At 44.4% G+C, this 19,009-nt stretch overlaps 1 protein-coding gene across 2 annotated transcripts in view; it reads left to right on the top strand.

Moving 5' to 3' along the window:
• Positions 1-10,301: 10,301 nt before the first annotated feature.
• Positions 10,302-19,009, top strand: part of LOC142498733 (cytochrome P450 2G1-like) — a 74,154-nt gene continuing 65,446 nt past the window's right edge. Inside the window, exon 1 of one of the 2 annotated variants that reach the window (XM_075607071.1) lies at positions 10,302-10,530. In XM_075607071.1, the coding sequence (XP_075463186.1) occupies positions 10,363-10,530 (168 nt within the window). In that variant the 5' untranslated portion in view covers positions 10,302-10,362. The remainder of the gene's footprint in view (positions 10,531-19,009) is intronic. The other variant, XM_075607069.1, reaches the window with a different exon arrangement.

Below are 19,009 nucleotides of genomic sequence, written 5' to 3'. Positions count from 1 at the left end.
CGTAGTATCTCTGGTGTCCATCGGAGGGCTTTTTCGACATCCTCTAGTTGGATTTTTTTCAACTCATTTCTAGCGGCAGTTAGAGCTTTGTATTTTTTCCCTGATGGGTTGGATTTGTGTTGCTGTTATAGTTTGATTATTTTTTCTGTCAAGTCTTTGAGTAATTTTGCTTTAACTTTTTTTCTATGGGATGCTATAGAGATGAGAGTACCTCTGATGGTTGCCTTATGGGCCTCCCATAGTACCGCCGAGGATGAGACTGAACCGGAGTTGGCCTAAAAGTACTTGACAGGGCTGACTTGATTTCTCTCTCTATTTCTGGGTGATTCAATAGTGAATCGTTGGGTTTCCAGGTAAATGTGCTCGACTTTATGAATGGATCAGAGAGAGTTAACGAAATAGGGGCGTGGTCCGACCATGTGATCGGCCCTATATCCGTTTTCTGGGAGGCCTCCAAGACATTCTTGGTTGTAAAAAGGTAATCAATGCGAGAGTAGGTCTGGTGGGGTGCGGAGTAAAAGGTGTAGTCCCTTTGGCCCTGATGTTGGGATCTCCAAACGTCCACTAGGGAAAATTCTTTGATAATTGCTCTAAATGCAGTTTCTGTCTTTAGGGATAGTACCGTGTGTGGGCGATTTGGGGGGAGCGTCCTATCCTCTATTGGGTTTACGGCCATGTTTAGGTCGCCCCCTACTATCAGTGATGATAGGTAGGTAGGATCGATAGTACTTAGAACTTCTCTCATAAACTTTGGTTGGTTCTCGTTTGGTGTATAGAGGTTGATCAGGGCGCTAATGAGCCATATATCACAAGAAATCTACCCACTGGATCTGAAGTTTTTTTGACAAAATTGAATGGGGGTCCCTGGCGGATTAAGATAGCGACCCCTCGTTTTTTACTACTAAACGAGGAGTAGTAGCTCAACGGGAATGTATTATTAAATATTTTAGGTGGCTCGTGGTCTTTGAAGTGCATCTCCTAGAGAAAGATGATGTCTCCTTGGGATCTTTTCATTTTCTTTTTCTTCGGCTCTGTAGCCCTTTAACATTAAGGGAGATGAGTTTGATTGGGGCCTGACTAGCCATTCTTCTTATCTCTGAGGGGGGTTTTAAGGATCACCCCTTTCCCAACCAGGGGGTGAGGCGGGGGAAGAGTCTCTATGATCGGGTAGCAATGGTCTGAGATGGTTAGGTGATACAAGTAAGCATTTGCATAAACATACATTTGGATAATTGCAAACTGTAAATTCCCAACATGGAGGATCGGTTACAATCGAGGAAGCCTTGTAAATAAACCTTTTTTTTTTTCCCCTTCTGGTGCCGGACAAGTAGCATTGGCGCCACAATTAACTTTAACCAAAACAATTCTAGTCAGTAGTATACATATAACTAACCCATTCCATGCCCTTGCTGTGGGGTTGGTTATCTGCTATAGGAAAGCCGATTGTGGATCTTTTGGTCGACCTGATAGCAGTAAATTTTGCATCTATAGTTTCGCTGCTGGTAGTGGCCCTGTATCGGGTTGTGTTGGACTCTGTGAATGAGCTTATGTTTGAGCCTAGCGGTGGAGGGGCAGCATTGATTTCCTGTAAACCTGGGGTTGAGGGTGTATGAGGAGCGTAGGGAGGCATAGCGGAGGCTTGATGGTGCTGATGTTGTGGTGTCTGGTTGCTGGTTTATCGCTTCAGTAAGGTGGGAGGAGGAGGGGGGGTGGACCTTTGTGTGTTTTATGACAATGGGGGGTGTAGGGGGGTATCTATGTGGGCACGGGTTAAGCGTGTGGGGGTGTTGGGGGGGAGTGTGTGTACCAGGGGGGTGTGCGCCTGTAGGGGGTGGCGTGTGTTTGGGGGGGAGCATATGGGGGGGCTACCTGACAATCAATAAAAAAGGAGGGTGTGGGTACAGCTTGCTCACATGGTTCTTTCAGAGGAAGGTTCACTTATAACATATAGCAAAGCATATATGGCATCATTGGTGCAGTCACTCTTAGTCTGCTGATTAACGGCAAGTATGTCCTTGCAAGCCCCAGTGTTGACTTTGTTGCCTTTGCCAACTCGTTATTTATGTCCTGTCCCTCCATTGTTTGTACCTGAGGGGGCCCCGGGGGGGGGGGGGTGAGGACGGGTTGAGGGGGGGGCGAGAACAGGAGGGGGGGCGAGAACGGGAGGAGGGGGGGTCGGGTTGTGTCCCTGGGTCGTGTTCTATGTTCTCGCGGTGGAGCGCCGCGTGGGACCTTTATTATTCTGTTGCTGGGCAGAGATGTGCTGGGACGTGGCCTCTGGGTAAGGGGGGGGACGGGGGGTCGAAGAGGAAGGGGGGGCTGGAGGGGCGGGAGAGGGGGGGCATCCCCTGGTGTGGTTAAGTGGGCATAAGTGTCCAGTAGTTGCTCTGCGTGACCTGCGTTACCAGGCCTTTGTCCAGCTCTCCCTCTTTATCCCCCATGCTCCCCTGTATAGACCGTGTTCCGGAGCTGGTACGTTTCTTCACAGGTGGCCTCTTGTCCCCGTCTCGTCGGTTCTCCGCCAGAGGGGGGGGGGCTCTAGTAGGCCCCAAAACCGCTCGCCTCGTAATTTCCTCAGCCTCCCCCTTCCTCCCCCACAAAGGGCCGCAGCTGGCATCTTCACTCAGGCTCTGCTTCTCTATCTCTGCGCGGGGGCCGTTGTCACAAAAGGGTCCCCCCTAGGCCACAGCAGGCGTCCACCAACTAGTTTCAGGCAAAAATGCCCTTTATCCCTTTTGTCCACTTTTTATGTAATAAATCTATTTTTTGTTGCTTAAAACCATGAGCCTCCTTCTGTTACTTTATGAAGTGCACTGCCTTATTATTCTACTTGTTCCTGCCATCACCTGGGAGATTGCACGCCTATGAAGATTCTGAGATTGGATACTCCAGGAGAAACTGAGACTTGTTTTTTCTGATGCACTGGCTTTCTACACATCCTTGTCTCGCCGACCGGAACTGCCCAAACCCGCTGACGTCACATCAGGATCTGCTGGAACGCAGCCGTGAGACGCACGCCGAGCAGGGGAGAAGCAAACAGCTAAACCGGAGGCGAGATCCAATTGTGTATCTAAATGCCTAATAACTACTGAAACCATCTGAGTGTATTGTCATCCACTTACCATTTCAATACAGCTTTTATACAGTCTGCACTATGTTTGGTTGTCTGTGCTTAACCACTTAAGGAATCCACACTTACACCACTGCTGAAGCTGGGTAACCTGTCCTCAAAATTGAAGAGGCAACATCTAAAGATACCGTTACGTATACAGATCGATTCTCACTTTTGTGAGTATAATAGTCATAGACCTAAAGAAGACTTATCTCACTTTTAATCAACTATATTGCACTATTAGATATATATTTTTTGTTTCCACATGTTTTTGCGCTTCCCATCGATCATCACTTCCTCACTTACCTGGGATTGAGAGAGCAATCCTGCCTTGGGTTACAGCTGCATCAAAAGTTTGTTTGTATCCCCACATTTATATTCACTTTGGTTATAAATTGTTAATATTGTGTTAACATATGTTTTAATTATAAATAGAGCGCCACTATTGATATATATTTTCTTTACCTTTGTCACGGCAGGCTGTCAGGATTTTCTCCTTCGTGGTGTAGCTGTGGAACCGTAGGATAATGTCCCAGCGCCTGTTTGGGTCTTCTGATCTGGGACCGAGGGCGCGGTGTACCTGGTCTATCTCCAGGTCCCTGGCATCAATGTCTCCACAGAGGGTAGAAAAGAGCTCCGAGAGCTATGGTCGGAGGAGGTCAGGGAGAACAGATTCAGGGACATTGCGTATCCGCAGGTTCTGTCTCCTGTCTCTGTTCTCCTGATCCTCCATTCCGTCTTTGAGGCTGGCCACTTCCTCGCCCAGCCGGAATATCTCGTCTTCGGCCTCCATTTGTCTCTGGAGGGTCTCCCCTAGTTTTGTCTCCAGCTCTGTGGTTCTGTCCGCCAGGCCTGACACCTCCCGCTTTAGTTCTGTCACAACGGCTTTCAGATCTTGCTGTAACGAGCAGTAAAGTTTATTGTATAGGGAGGTCATCAGGTCCTCTAAGTAGGCCTTCGTTATTGTGCCTTCTGGCTCTGGGTTCTCCCTCGGGTGTTGCTGGCTGCTTGCTGCAGCGGGGGAGCCTCGTGCGTCGGCGCCATCTTGGATTTCAGGCGCCGCGCTTGGGCTCCTCTGTGCCAGGGGAAAGTATTTTGTTACAGCCGGGGTGTTGTTTTTTTTGGTCTCGGCTGCATCGACGCGGTATTCACCCTTCTGGGGATGATTGCGTTGGTTGAAACCGGTGGGGGAAAATTCGCTTATTTGTCTGTTTCTTCGCAGGGGTCCACGGAGCTCTCCTAAAACGCAGCCATGTCGGATGACGTCACTGTAAGCCCCCCTTTAGAACATTTTTAATGGTGCAGAGTCATTTAATCTTGGCAGTGTCTGCTGTGTCGCTCTTCTGCATGCGAGCCACTTTATTACATCTATGCTTGGGTTGTCAGGGGTTATGCGGACATTGCCTAGTTGCCGGGGCATGTGTATCTGCTTTTGTTTTGATCCTCCTGCCTCAGCAGCCCCTGGGCTAGGATTAGGCTGATTTTTTATGCTGTGGTGTTTATTTATTTATTTATGTTCCTGGGGGGGGGGGGGGAGATATGCCTTTAAATTCAGCCTGCGGTGGCCATCTTGGATTTGGCATGCAGGCTGAAACGCAAGGAACCAGACAGCTCTGATCCAGGCAGCGGCTGTTCTCAGCCCCCCTCCTCGCAGAGACGGTGCAGGCAGGTGGAAGGCAGCACAGGGAGGCAGGGGGGATAGCGGAAAGGCGCGCTGATCGGGTTTACTGCCGGCCGAGAGAGGTAAGCGCGGCGTGCAGCTACAGCGCCATGGCTGCCATTTTAGTTAGCCTCCAGCTGCACCAGCAGAGTATTTTTATTTTAAGCAGTGTTTATTATTTTGTTGTAGGTCTTTGTTTAGTGAAGTGGCTTTTGACAGGGGGTTTGAGACACCGCCGAGACTCGACACCAGGTGCGGCCGTCGCGTAGAACGGGACAGAGAGGGAGGCCCCCGTCGGCTGCCTATGTGGGGAGATCAAAGGCCCAACAGGCGTCACCACTCCCGCGTGGCACCCACCTCTCTCCGCCAGAACCAGCGGTGGGTTGGTGCAGATCAGGCTGCCGGCCAGATCCTCGCTCCGCTCTCCGGATCCCAGATGGTTTGGGGGTCTGCAGACCTTGGTCTCAGAGAGACTACCTTGCGGGGTTTGGCGCCGGATCCAGGTAAATCAGTCCTGCTTTGCCGCCATCTTAGCCACACGGCAATTTGAGAGAGGAGGCCCAGGGGACCCGGTCTTTGCGTGTATACTTGGGGTTTGTGTGTAATCCACCGCCACCGGGGCATTCAGCATAAATATGATATCTTCCCCCAGCTTTTTAAATATTTTTGAGGGGTTTCTTGGTCCCTGTTATCTTTATTTTGTCCTCTCTTGGGACGGAGCTGTATAGACACAGGTCCTGCTTGCTCTGTGTCTTGGCCACGCCCCCTACATTTTTTTTAAATGTATTTATTTATAAAATGTTTTACCAGGAAGTCATACATTGAAAGTTACCTCTCGTTTTCAACTATGTCCTGGACATAGTTAATATGACAAATAATACATGGTTACAAATTCAGTTACATAAATGAACAGGGTATACATTATATAAAATACATTGCATGCACAGTTAGAGAAGATGTATATTATAGGGTTATGTAACAGTTACAGACCAGATTAAAATGTGAGACAGCCTTAGTTTTGAAAGAACTTAAACTGGTGGTGGATGTGAGAGTCTCCGGTAGGTTGTTCCAGTTTTGGGGTGCACGGTAAGAGAAGGAGGAGCAGCCGGATACTTTGTTGAGCCATGGGACCATGAACAGTCTTTTGGAGTCAGATCTCAGATGATAAGTGCTGCATGTGGTAGGGGTGAGGAGCTTGTTCAGATAGGTGGGTAGCTTGCCCAGAAAGTATTTGAAGGCAAGACATTAAAGGTGAACTTTGCGCCTAGACTCGAGTGATGACCAATCTAATTCTTTGAGCATTTCGCAGTGATGTGTGTTGTATTTGCATTGGAGAACGAAACGACAAATTGAATTGTAGAGGGTGTCAAGTTTGCCAAGGTGGGTTTGGGGTGCCGAGCCATATACTATGTCTCCATAGTCGATAATTGTCATTAGCATCTGCTATGCAATACGCTTTCTGACCAGCAGGCTTAGGGAGGATTTGTTCCTGTTAAGTACACCTAGTTTGGCATAGGTTTTGGATGTCAGGGCATCAATGTGCATAAAGGGAGCCGTTTGCCACACACATATATATATATATATAAACAAGAATTGTAGTGCCAAAGTATTAATAATAATAACTTTAATAGTGACTAAAGTGATGAAGTAATAAAGTGAACTAAATTGTGTAATATATGCGAAGTATAACTATTTCTAAAAAACACATTAAATATGAACAAAAATACATAACACAATAAACTTCACAATTTATAAAAAATGTGAAAGTGCAAACAAATGTAAAGAAAAGGTAGAGAGTCCAACCAGTCCTTTTAAATCAATCCATGAAAATTTTAGATAATTGGTGCTGGTGTGGGGGTCTCGGCTGCTCTCAAGTAGGATGAACCACATCCAAGAAATACCTAAAAAAAGAGAAAGAAGAGAGAGCGCACGCCCCATAGCGTAATATTGTTGATTTAATGTTAAAATGGAAGGGAAGGGGAGGGAAAGAAATGCACTCACAAGAGTAAAATTCAAATCAGTACGTGTTGTCCCGTGGATCGCTTTCTCACTTGAATGGCCGCAGTATAAATCTCGCGATTCAAAGCTGCCTCGTGCGCAGCGTCGTAATGAAGTAATTGCGCAATTGGAATCCACGCAATTGGAGGCGATCCACGGGACAACACGGACTGATTCTTAGTCGGCGAACTACACCTCTGGGCTCCTGTGAACAGTACCATCTCCTGAGGGAGCTTACACTTGCGGACGTTTGCAGTGCAGAGACCTGATGGTGGTGATTTATTCACACATTGTTTTATTTGAATTTTACTCTTGTGAGTGCATTTCTTCCCCCCCCTTCCCTTCCCTTTTAACATGAAATCAACAATATTACGCTATGGGGCATGCGCTCTCTCTTCTTTCTCTTTATATATATATATATATGATCATATAATAGATGAAAAACAATTTTTTTTATTAATCATGGACTAGAAGAACAAATGAACCAAGATGTAAAATAAAACATACATATAAAAACAAAAAAGGACAGGGAAAACACAGTCATTAACTCATATCCTAAACATACTGTGTGCACGAAAACTCTCAAGAGTGAAAAACCCAAATGTCAGAGATAGGGAAAAGGGGATCCTGAACAGTCGTAGTGGAAATCACAAGATCCCACACGGACATATGAGCGGCCGTTCCCCTATAGAAGGGCCACTGAGAGAGAAAGATGGTATAACACTCTGATAGCTGAAACCAAATGAGTATCAGCTAAATGATTCTAGAGTGAAGATGGTATAACACTCTGATTGCTAAACCAAATAAGTGTAAGCGAAATAATCCTAGAGTGAGGATATAACCAAATTGATAGATATCCTAACTAAAATTAGCACCTGGATTTGTGAGTCACACACAGAGGGTAATCTATCTGCACATGGGGTAGGGTAAATAAAGTTGAAAACATATATCCCTAATAATTAGTGCATGAAAATAATACCCAAAGATAGATGAACAAATCCCAAAGGATATGAGAGACACAGTGTCACCTCATGCGCATACACAAAGAAACCCCATACATGTGTGAAAATGAAACATAATCAAATTAATCAGCAAGGGGAAAAGAATAGAAATAGGAACATAGCAGAAGGGAGGGGATCCAACTCCCAAGGACGTAACAATCCCGCTGAAAGCAGGGCAGTTAGTGAAGAATGGCAGGCATGATAGATAAAGAGTCACAATGCAAAGTCAGAGTGTATATCACCCGAGTAACTCCTGCGCCACTGCTAAGAATGTCCATATTCCCTCCATAGTACAGATAAGTATATTTAGTCTGCCATCAAGTTCCACAAGTGAGCGTGTATGTGCAAAAACGGGGGACAGCGAGCCACGATTATCCACAAGACCGCATCCCCGTCCGACACCTCCGACAGCTGTTTCGCCTAGTGGATTCTTCCGGGAGTATATATATGCAGTGTTCGACAAATCCAGTCGCCCGCACGCCCGGGGTGACTGGATTTGGCCCCGTGGTGACCCGTCATGGCCCCCCAAGCAGCGCATGCGATTCTTTTTTTTTTTCCCCTGCTCGCGCTGAAAAAACTCCCAAAAAAACAGTCCACTTACCTGATTGGTGATTGGCGCGCGCTCCAAGGATTTGTTTGTGGGTGTGTGGCAAGGCTCTATACAAGTCCACGCATCACGCTTGGCCATTTCAGATCTTGCTTGAAGTACTCCCTCTGACTCCCCATGCCTCCTGTTTCTGTGACCTGCTGCATTCCCTCCTGCAGAGGTCGGCTTGCTGGTTCCTGTGCTGAAGCGTTGGTCTCCCAGTGCTACCCTGCGGTGTTCCTAGGCCAGTCTGCATTCTCCCCTTGCAGAGACCTTTATCATGGGCCACTCCCGCTCCTCGCGCAGAGGCCATTCCCGCGCTTCAGCTGCTACGCTGAAGCGGTTTGCGCTAGCCTACCGGTTGCCGAACCCCAGCCTGGATATTGATTACTCTGACGTCTCCAACCCTGACCCTGGCTTGTCCATGGATTACCCTGCCTTCTCCAACCCTGAACCGGCTACGATTGACTACGGACTGAGCAATCCAGAACTGGCTTCGTGGTCTAAGGTCGGTGTATTCACATCCCCACCTCAGCCCCGCGGTCTGGTCCCGATTTGTGGCGAGCACGTCCATCACAGTGATGCTTCTTGCACGAGCACTGGATGCAAGCATCGCATTCCTACTACCAGGACAGACCTAGGCTCCGCCCCCACACCACATCCCGTGACGCAATGGAGGGCGCTCCTGCTCACACTCCACGTCGGCGCCGCATCCCCAGGGACAACATCAATTATTCTGCACCTTCTCTTCTTCCCACCCCTGCTTATCGGTGGACTGAATACATCTGAGGTGGCGGTTCTCATTTATTACCCTGCAGCCTTGTACTAACCTGCTATTGGCTACCTGCCCTATTTTTGCTCACCGAATCCTGCTCCAATTTGGCTGAGCATAAACTTCTGTTTATGTTTTGAAGTGCTTGTCTCAAGAATCCTGCTGCCCTGCTGTTGCTCTTGCATTCTGTCTTGATTTCTCTACCTTTGACCTCAGCTTATACTCGGACCGCTGCCTTCTCTGACCCCTGACCTTGGCTTGCATTTATACTCCCACCTTCTCTATTCCTGGACCACTCAAAGTCCCAAAGATGTGTAGCCCTTATCCTCACAGGTATAGTAACATAACAAGCATTGTCCAATCCAAGGGAAGTCTTGCTGTTTCTCAGGAATCAAGACTGACAGCCTTCACTTAGCTCTGTGTAAGACCATGGCTGTGGACCATGGCTGTGTTCTCAGACTGCCCTTTATAGCCCTGCAGCTCAGACCAACTTCTTACTTTTGGAGTCTGTTGCCAGCAGAAGTTAACTCGATGCTGAAGTGAGTTGTCCTGGCAGTAGAGCGTCAGTGGCAATTTGGCCAAGTGGCCCCTGCCAAAAGTCTTAGACCATTCCTGGGGACGCTATCTAAACAGGACACTGTCCCAAACTATAACATTAAAAAAGGGATCTTTATCATCTACTAGACATAGCTATATTATAAAACTATATACATTATTTACAGTGAGATGCCTCACCTGCAACCTGACCTAAAACCCTCTCCTTACTATAAATATCCTACTATCCCATCCCTATCTCTAGGCAAAAGTGATGGGGAAGGGGCATTACTATGTGAGCTCACACAGTTAACCCCTTAAGGCCATAGTAATGCCAAAGGGGGGTTACACCTACACTTATTCTCACCAATACCAATTGGACTGTAAGTGGGGGATATTTTGTTATTATACTGTTTTGCTTTATATTTCAGATTGCTCATTCTTCAGACATAAAACATTACAAGAAAAACTTCCGTTGAGGAACAAATAATCCATACTAAAGAACCACAATAAGAAAGCTTCTATACTGTATTCCCAGGCTATTTTGTACATTACCCAATAACCCACACCCTTTCTCTTCACATCACATTGAGATGTTATCTTAGCCAATAGTGTTAAATACACATCCAGAGTATTATACAAAACAGTGACTCAGTGAGCTCAGCTTAGATCTCACTCGGGAAGAGTTCTGCCTTGAGAATGGAAGCACTGGCTCTTCTGGCTTTTCTGGTCTCCTGCGCCCTGTGTTTGTACACATGGAACAGCATGTATAGAAGAAAAAACCTACCTCCAGGACCCACCCCTCTGCCCCTTATTGGGAACTTGCTTCAATTGAAGACTGGAGAGATTGTAAAGTCCATGAAGGAGGTTGGTAAAGCATTAACCTGCTGCTTTTATTTTACTGTAACCAGAAGTGCTGGCAGTTGCTTTCTTATGAATGTATTTTTTTTTTAAATGGAGGTTTTCTTCCCAATATATTGCAGTACCCTTTACAAGTAAAAGGCAACAAACACCACCATTTTATTTTTTATATACATTTTTGGTTGTGATACCATCTACTGAATTATAGCAAAGAATGGTGGGTCGCCATGTTGGTCCTCTCTTCCATGTAACAACAAATGAGGGAGAGGGAGTAGGTGCTATGATGCCTTTTATTGCACCAACAAATCGTTGATATGTTACAAGCTTTCCAACCTCTCAGGGACCTTCATTGGGTATGGCAGAAATTCAGAAAAAAATATTATTATATAATTTGTAACAATTGATGTTGAGTGAGTGAGAAATAAGATAAGGTAGCAAAAGGTGAACTATTATGAAAATCTACAGTGGAAAATGCAATAGTGACTAAGACAGTAAGGTGTGGGAAGTCGAATTGGACAAGTTAGTGATGTGAAAGAAAACTATCAAAATATAAACCAACTATAAATATTTAAATGTTTGGTTAACTATATAGAGAAATCACATATACATGCATACATTAAATACAATATATATATATATATATATATATATATATATATATATATATATATATATATATATATATATATATATATATATATATATATACAGTGTGTGTGTGTGTGTGTATATATATATATATTTATATATATTATAATATACATGTGTATGTATGTATATATTATAATATACGTGTGTATGTATTATATATTATAATATACGTGTGTATGTATGTATATATTATAATATACGTGTGTATGTATTATATATTATAATATACGTGTGTATGTATGTATATATTATAATATACGTGTTGATGTATGTGTATATATTATAATATACATGTGTATGTATGTATATATTATAATATACGTGTGTATATATATACACATGCATACACACGTATATTATAATATATACATACATACACATGTATATTATAATATATACACATACATACACACGTATATTATAATATATACATACATACACACGTATATTATAATATATAATACATACACGCGTATATTATAATATATACATACATACACATGTATATTATAATATATACATACATACACACGTATATTATAATATATACATACATACACACGTATATTATAATATATACATACATACATACATACATACATAAATACATACATATCCCGCGTCATGACATCGGTATTCCGAGTGTTGTGCCGGGCGAAGTTTTAGAATAACAGCCACTGCATCTGTACATATATATTTATATATTCATTTATACCTACACAAAAAGTATCTGCAACAGACACCACTGCACATGTAACCATTGTCAGGACAAATAAGGCTAACAATAAAGCCCCTGAGTGCTACAGAGATAATAATAATATATGTAAACAAAAAAGAGAAAGTGTCCCAAATGAGCACCCAGATATACAAAAAATATGAAAAGTTTATTAAACACAATCACTAAAAAAACTAAAATGAAACACTTGAATCCAAGAATTGTAAGCACACCTAGAAGCTCTAAATAAACTAATGGGATAGTATAATGCTGATCAATAAGCACAAGTAACACTCCTGGCAAGGTTGTGGGGATTCATGGAGGAGAGAGGCAACAACAGCCTTACACCACCTGTACCAGTATACACACATACACGCAAATACACCCATACACACATACACAAAGCCTATGAGGGTGGAACCCCACAGGACTTTGGCTTCCATAGAGCCATACAAAGTTCTATCTACAGATTAGCATATAATTAATTACATTGTGAGTGTTTCATCTCTTTCTATGTGTGTGCTTATGCAACTGTAATAAATGTATTGCACCATGACATGCTGCGCTTCTTTTCTAGATACTACAGTATCATTTGATTGCTGGAAAGGAAGCTGTTTTCTCTCAAGAGGCTGCATTACGCCATATATCAGTGATTCACAAACTTTTTTGTTTGGGGGAACCCTTGAAGTGTTTCAAAAATCTTGGGGAACCCCTATCTAGCTGACATATATTAGGTTAATTTCACACCTCACAAGCCCCCTCTATTTCCCACCCTCTACCCATGTATTTCTCTCCCCTCTCTCACTCACTGTCGCCCCTCCCGCCTCACATGTATTTCTCCCCTGTGTCTCACTCTTACTCCCTCATTTCCTCACTCACTCCCTCCCCCTCTCTCTCTTCTCACTCGCCCCTACCTTCTGTCAATTACCCCACTCGCACTCAATCCCCCCACCACAAAATACATATTAAAAAGGCCCCTGCTGCCCCAATACATTTTAAAAGTTCCGCAGTACCCTGGTGTGGAATCACTGCCTTATATTCATACAGTAGGACTTTGCTCCATCTGAACATTTGGCTGCTATATTTTTGCTTCTTGTAGTTGACATTGCATTACACTTGGCATTCAGGACTATGTTAGATTATTTTAGCTCTGGTTGTTGTACCATAGTAACAAAGCTATTTATTTTGTGTAGACATTTTCTGCATTGTATTTGCTCCTCTGTCTCCTTTAACACTATAATTACCTAAGGTGGGTTCAGCGCAGTTCGTTATTGTTTATTGCCTGAGTGTTTTAATCTTGTAGAACTTTATAAGCCAGAGGCAAACGGAAGCACACTGCACAGGGAGAACATAGGGTTAAGTGCAATAAAAGACCATAAAGCATATCAGAAATCATGAACTATGCCACATCATATAGTTGGGTTCTCTGGAATATTAGACATAGCGTTATTACTGGACATACGGTTTAAAAAGATTCACACACGAAATATCTGCCATAATCGCATGTTTCTGTGTGTACTTTTTCAACAATGATTAACCAGCAGCCTGTGCTCACCATGGCAGGAGTCCTTCAGTGCACAAAATCCTTAATCAATTAACCCTTGCCTATATGGCAATTGGACAGAATAATATCTCAGGAATACACTCACAGTCCAAGTCTCATCAGTGTGAGCATATACTGTTAGGATAATAAAGGTGTTATCTCTCTTAAAATTGTTGTACTGATTAATTCACCTTCATGCACATGTGTTAACACCATCATGATCCAGGGCTTTCTAATCTACTGAGGCTGCAGATGAGCTAATAAGCAGCGGGAGCTGCATGCAAAACAACAAGCTTTAATACACTATACTTTAGGTATAACCCACATCAACAAATAATATTGACACAAACAGCTCTGCTGCCCAAAATTATGTAGAGTTTCGCTCCGGAGTACGTGGCAGCCCTACCCAGTGCCACCGACAGGGGCGGGGACAGCCGGAAGAAGTGTCCTAGGCCCGGTGGTTGCGGTGCGCCCGATGGCAGGACAATGATGTCGGCCCGACCTCTCATTGGCGCCGGGTCCCGGTTCCCCTAGCTGCGGGCCTCCCTTTAAACTAACTGTCCCACGGTTCTGTCACCAACGTGTCACTGGGCCTTCCTCTCATGCCGGTCGGCGCTGGAGGCTCAGCCTACTTCAGGCACGTGCTTACGTCAGAGAGGCATGGCACATGCCAGAAGCTCGGCGTGGGACAATTAGTAAGGAGGGAGGCCTGCAGCTGGGGAAAGCCTGTGCCCAGCGGCAACTAGAGGAATGGCAGGTGGGCGCCCCCACAGCCACCTGGCCAGAGGCCTGTCAACTGAGACGAGCCCTATGGTAAGTCTGTCTTATATATATACACTTTTGTTTAATTTTAATTATATGTATTGTTTTTTTTAATGCATTGTTTTATTTATATATGTATTGGGAGGTGGAGGTTATATGTATTTGTTTTTTAAATCCATTGGGTTTTTTTATATCTATTTTTTTTTATCTATTTGTTTTTTTATATGTATTTGGGGAGTTTAAATGTATATTGGGGTTTTGATATCTAATTGGGTTTTTCAATACTGTATCTAGTTGTTTTTTTTTATATCCATTTGTTTTTTTATATGTATATTTTTATATGTATCTGTTTTTTTTAAATATGTATTGGTGTTTTTTTAAATGTATTGGGGGGTTATACAGATGCAACAGCCATTCTCAAATTGGTTTTCGAGATCTCCCTGAAATCCTTTCAACATTTGCCGTGACAGACTAATGGCCCATCGGATTAACACAGCCGGGGTCCTGTGTTAATCTTACCGGGGTCTACCGGTCTGTAAGAGACGTGTTGCAAGAGATAAGCTGAATCAGTCACTCTAACTGCACGCCTCTAACAGGTGATCACAGGGGTTTTATTTAATGTTAAACACTACAGTATTGTATCAGGGGGTCTCCAGAGCTGATCCACGTTGATTTCAGGTCCGGGAACCCCCTACTTCCTGAGTCCCAGGCCCCGTTATAGGGTGACGGTATACCCGCCATGTTAAAATCCTGTGGGTCACGAGACCGTGGGATCTACACAAAGCAAAGGGATACCGACACCCCATCATGGGGCCTGTAACTCAGGAAGTAGGGGATCCCGAGGCTGAAAACAACTTTGTTCAGCTCAGAAGACCCCCTGCTCCCCCCTTAATGAAAAAATCATTACCTTAGCGGATAGCTGCTAAGGTAATGAAGCTGCTTACATTTTATTTTTATTCATAGTCTGCGTGAGCAGGGGGTCTTCTGAGCAGAACAAAGTTGATTTCTGCCTCGGTGAGCCCCTGATTCCCGAGATACTGGCCCTGTTATTGGGTGACGGTATCCACGCCATGTTAAAAACCTCCACGTCACGCGACCGAGGGCCTTTAACATTGCGGGGATACCAGCACCCCATGCCAGGTCCTGTATCTAAGGAAGCAGGGGATCTCCAAGGCTGAAATCAACTTTGTTCAGCTCAGGCTCACGCAGACTATGAATAAAATAAAATGTAAGCGGCTAACCACTAAGGCATGAAGGGATTAAGGCACAATAGCAGGTTTATTGGGGACAGAGGGTGTGAGTGAAGGGGGTACTTGGCCCTTCACTCACCCCCTCTGCCCCCAATAAATATTACAATATGTACTACCCATCAATACACAACCCACCCACCCCCTGTGCCCCCACATCATTTAAAAAAAAAAGTCTGCACAGGATTGATACCAGAGGATGGTGGGGGTCCTTGGCTGGTCCCAGCGGGTGTCCGGGGGCCCCACGGTGTGTGGGGGTCCTCAGGTGGTCCCCATAGGTGTCTGGTGGTCCACGAGTGGTTCCCTCATGTGCCTGGGGGTCTCCATGTCTGGAGGTCCTCAGGTAGTTCCAGTGGGACGCCAGTTGGTCCCTGCCGGTGTCTGGGGCCCCACGGGAGTCTGGGGGTCTCTGCTGGCCTGAGGTATCAATCCTGTGCATAAATAAAATGCAATACATTCAAATAAATACACCCCCTCCCCTCCAATACATACAGTACATTAATCGGCAAAATTACTATTATCCAGATATGGATAATAGTGCATTTGCCCATTTTAAATAAAACATAAATCACCAGCATAATGTAAATTAAACTTGCACTTACCCCTGCCAGTTTGAAGGCTGTCCTCATCCTCATCACCGTCCTTGTCCTCCGTGGACATAAACAGCATAATAAAAGATACAATCTAATGGCCCCTAAACCCTCAATCACCATGGGGGTTGTTACCACTATAGTAATTAAGGGGTTAATCCACCCTCCTCCACTGCCCACCCACCCTACCTGGGGACACCTCTCCCATAACCCATGATTGTTAAACCAGTTCCCGCCCAAATGTGACGTCACAAGCCCTATTTAAGGCCGTGACGCCTCATTTGAGCCCAAGAAGACGGCGAGACAACATCGGTTGGGATCTACAGTACCATGGGGATTTTTGGATTGACAGGTGAAGACAAGATTAAGAAGATCAAGAAATAGTGACAGATGAAGATAGAAGAAACTGATTAAAGATAGAAGAAAGAAGTTTTGGGTACCTGAGCCGCATCTTCATGGCCGATGGCATCGGATTCTGTTTGAGGCCATAAAGGAATGTGAGCTTCCTGTTTACCCGGGAGTCGGAGGGTCAGCGCTTCTAATGGTAAGTTAAATATTGCATGTTTGTAAATTTATTTATTTTTTACAGGTTTTAACATTGGATCTATATATTTTTTTTTTGACCACATTGACTGATAATGTATTAATCTGTACCACTTTAGGGTACAGACTTTAGGGTACAGATCAATACATTATTAGGACAATATTTTGGGGGCATTTCTGGCTTTGTATTGATGACAATTTTTGTGATGTCACTTTAATATGTGGATGTCATTCTTTGGTATTTTGCTGCTTTATTTAAATAAAATGTTTGCAATTGATTTTTTATTTTAATTAATGTCTTGTAGTGACTAATTCGTTTAATGGTTGTGTTTCCGATATTTTAAAATAATTAATTTATTGGTAGGTTAATGTTTCTATTAATGAATTGCTGTTGTATTAATTAATTGTTTTGATTGGTTACTGTTAAAATTAATTTCGAGTTGTTTTAGTAATTTATTCGTTTGATTGGTTACTGTTTGAAATAATTCTGAGTTGTTTTATTAATGTAGTGCTTTGATTGGTTAATGTTTTAATTCATTCATTGTTGATCTGGTTATTGCTTGTATTAATTGGATTAGCTGGCTAGTGTTTTTATTTAGTGAATTGTGTTTTTTTGGAGTTTTGTTATGTTTTATTATTGTGTTTTTTGTGCATTAATGTATTTTGATTAGGGTGCCCGTTGAGTGCTATAGTGACTTATCATGCCCATATCATTAAATGGGTATGATGTACCACTATACTACTCAATGGGTACAGGGTGGGTATAGTGGGTGCTTAGGCCTCCCGGGTGGGTAGCGGGGCAGGGTGGGTTAACCCCTTACTGACTATAGCGTTTATTAACTGCTAATGGGATTAAGGGGTTAGGGGCCATTAGCATGTATTTAATATGTATGTATGATGTCTGTCTGTCTGCCAATGGAGGACAGGACCTGCTGTATCGTGAGGAGGACGGCCACACACACACACACACACACACACACACACACACACACACACACACACACACACACACACACACACACTGGAGCCGGTTCCAAGCTTTGGTGCTCAGTAACAATGGGTACATATATCCAAATAAGATTCCTGAATGATAAGTATTGTCCAATAGTGGATGAGCTATAATCAAGCCTCGTGAGTATCATGAACCTGGTGCATAATCATCTCTTATCAGGGCATAAGTGTTAACAGTCCATAAAGTGCAATCCATCAACTAACAGGTGATGTAATAATCCTGTAGTAGTCTGTAACTAGGACATGAGCCCTGAATAGCACTCCATAAATGGTTACATATGCCCCATCCGAATAAAGAAGAGGTGAGTACTCACATTTCTGGCAGTCCATCCGTGTGCGTGCATCACGCCAATCAATAACAGTAGGGGTGATCCAGAGGAACAAAGCGGAGCACAGCAAGTAATCAGTGGGGCCAAAACACCTCGGGTGTTCCCCGCAGGCCTGCAATACCAATTCAGTGCACCCCAAAAAAATAACAACAAATAAATACACCACCCTTAACACATACAGTATAGTAATGTGCAAAATTAATATTATCCACATATGGATAATAGTGAATTTGCCCATTTAAAATACATAAAGAACAATAAATACAATAAATACATATAGCACTCACCCATGTCAGGCTGGCACGATGAGGGCCATCCTCATCTTCATCACCGTCCATGCCCCCTCCGATTCTGCAAAACATAAACAAGAATAAAAACAGTCAATGTAATGTCCCCTAACCCCTTAATCACCATAGCGGTTATTAACTGCTACAGTCATTAAGGGGTTAACCCACCCTCACCCACCACTCGGGAGGCCTAAATACCCTCCCTCACTACACCCCCACCCCCGTGAGGCCTAACCACCCTCACCCAATATCCAGCCGGGAGGCCTACCCACATACCCTTGGGGCCAATACCCCCTTCCCCCACCCCCAGTACCCACAATAAAAACAATACACAGGCCAACAATAAACATCATATATTTATTAAATACATAACCCACCCCCTGTGCCCCCCCATAAATACATGATTTATTTTTTTACATACAGGGTTAATACCCCAGGCCTACAGGAGTCCCTGGTGGGCCTGTCGAGTCACCTCACAGATCTCACTGTAGCCCAGCACCATGTTTCAAACAGGGTCTAGAGGCATACGGGTTGTCCCCGCCAGACACCGTGGTCCACCATGTGGTCTCCACGGGTCTCGTGGGCCACAATGAGGTCCCCACGGGTAGGCCCGCAGCTGTCTGGGGGGCCCCAGGTCAGACCCACAGGTGTCTGAGGGGCCTCGGGTGATCCCTACGGGTCTGCGGTTCCCCCACAAATGTGGGGCCACCGGTTCTTCCCCGCAGGTGTCCCCCGTGGACCTGGCAGCCATTTACCCGTGAGAAGTCCGAGGAGACCTCAGGTGGTCTCCATATGTCCCCCGCAGAC

The sequence above is a fragment of the Ascaphus truei genome, chromosome 7 (genome assembly GCF_040206685.1).
Source record: "Ascaphus truei isolate aAscTru1 chromosome 7, aAscTru1.hap1, whole genome shotgun sequence".
NCBI classification, from domain to species: Eukaryota; Metazoa; Chordata; class Amphibia; order Anura; family Ascaphidae; genus Ascaphus; species Ascaphus truei.
The sequence above is the reverse complement of the archived record's forward strand: the minus strand, read 5'-3'. Positions and strand labels throughout refer to the sequence as shown.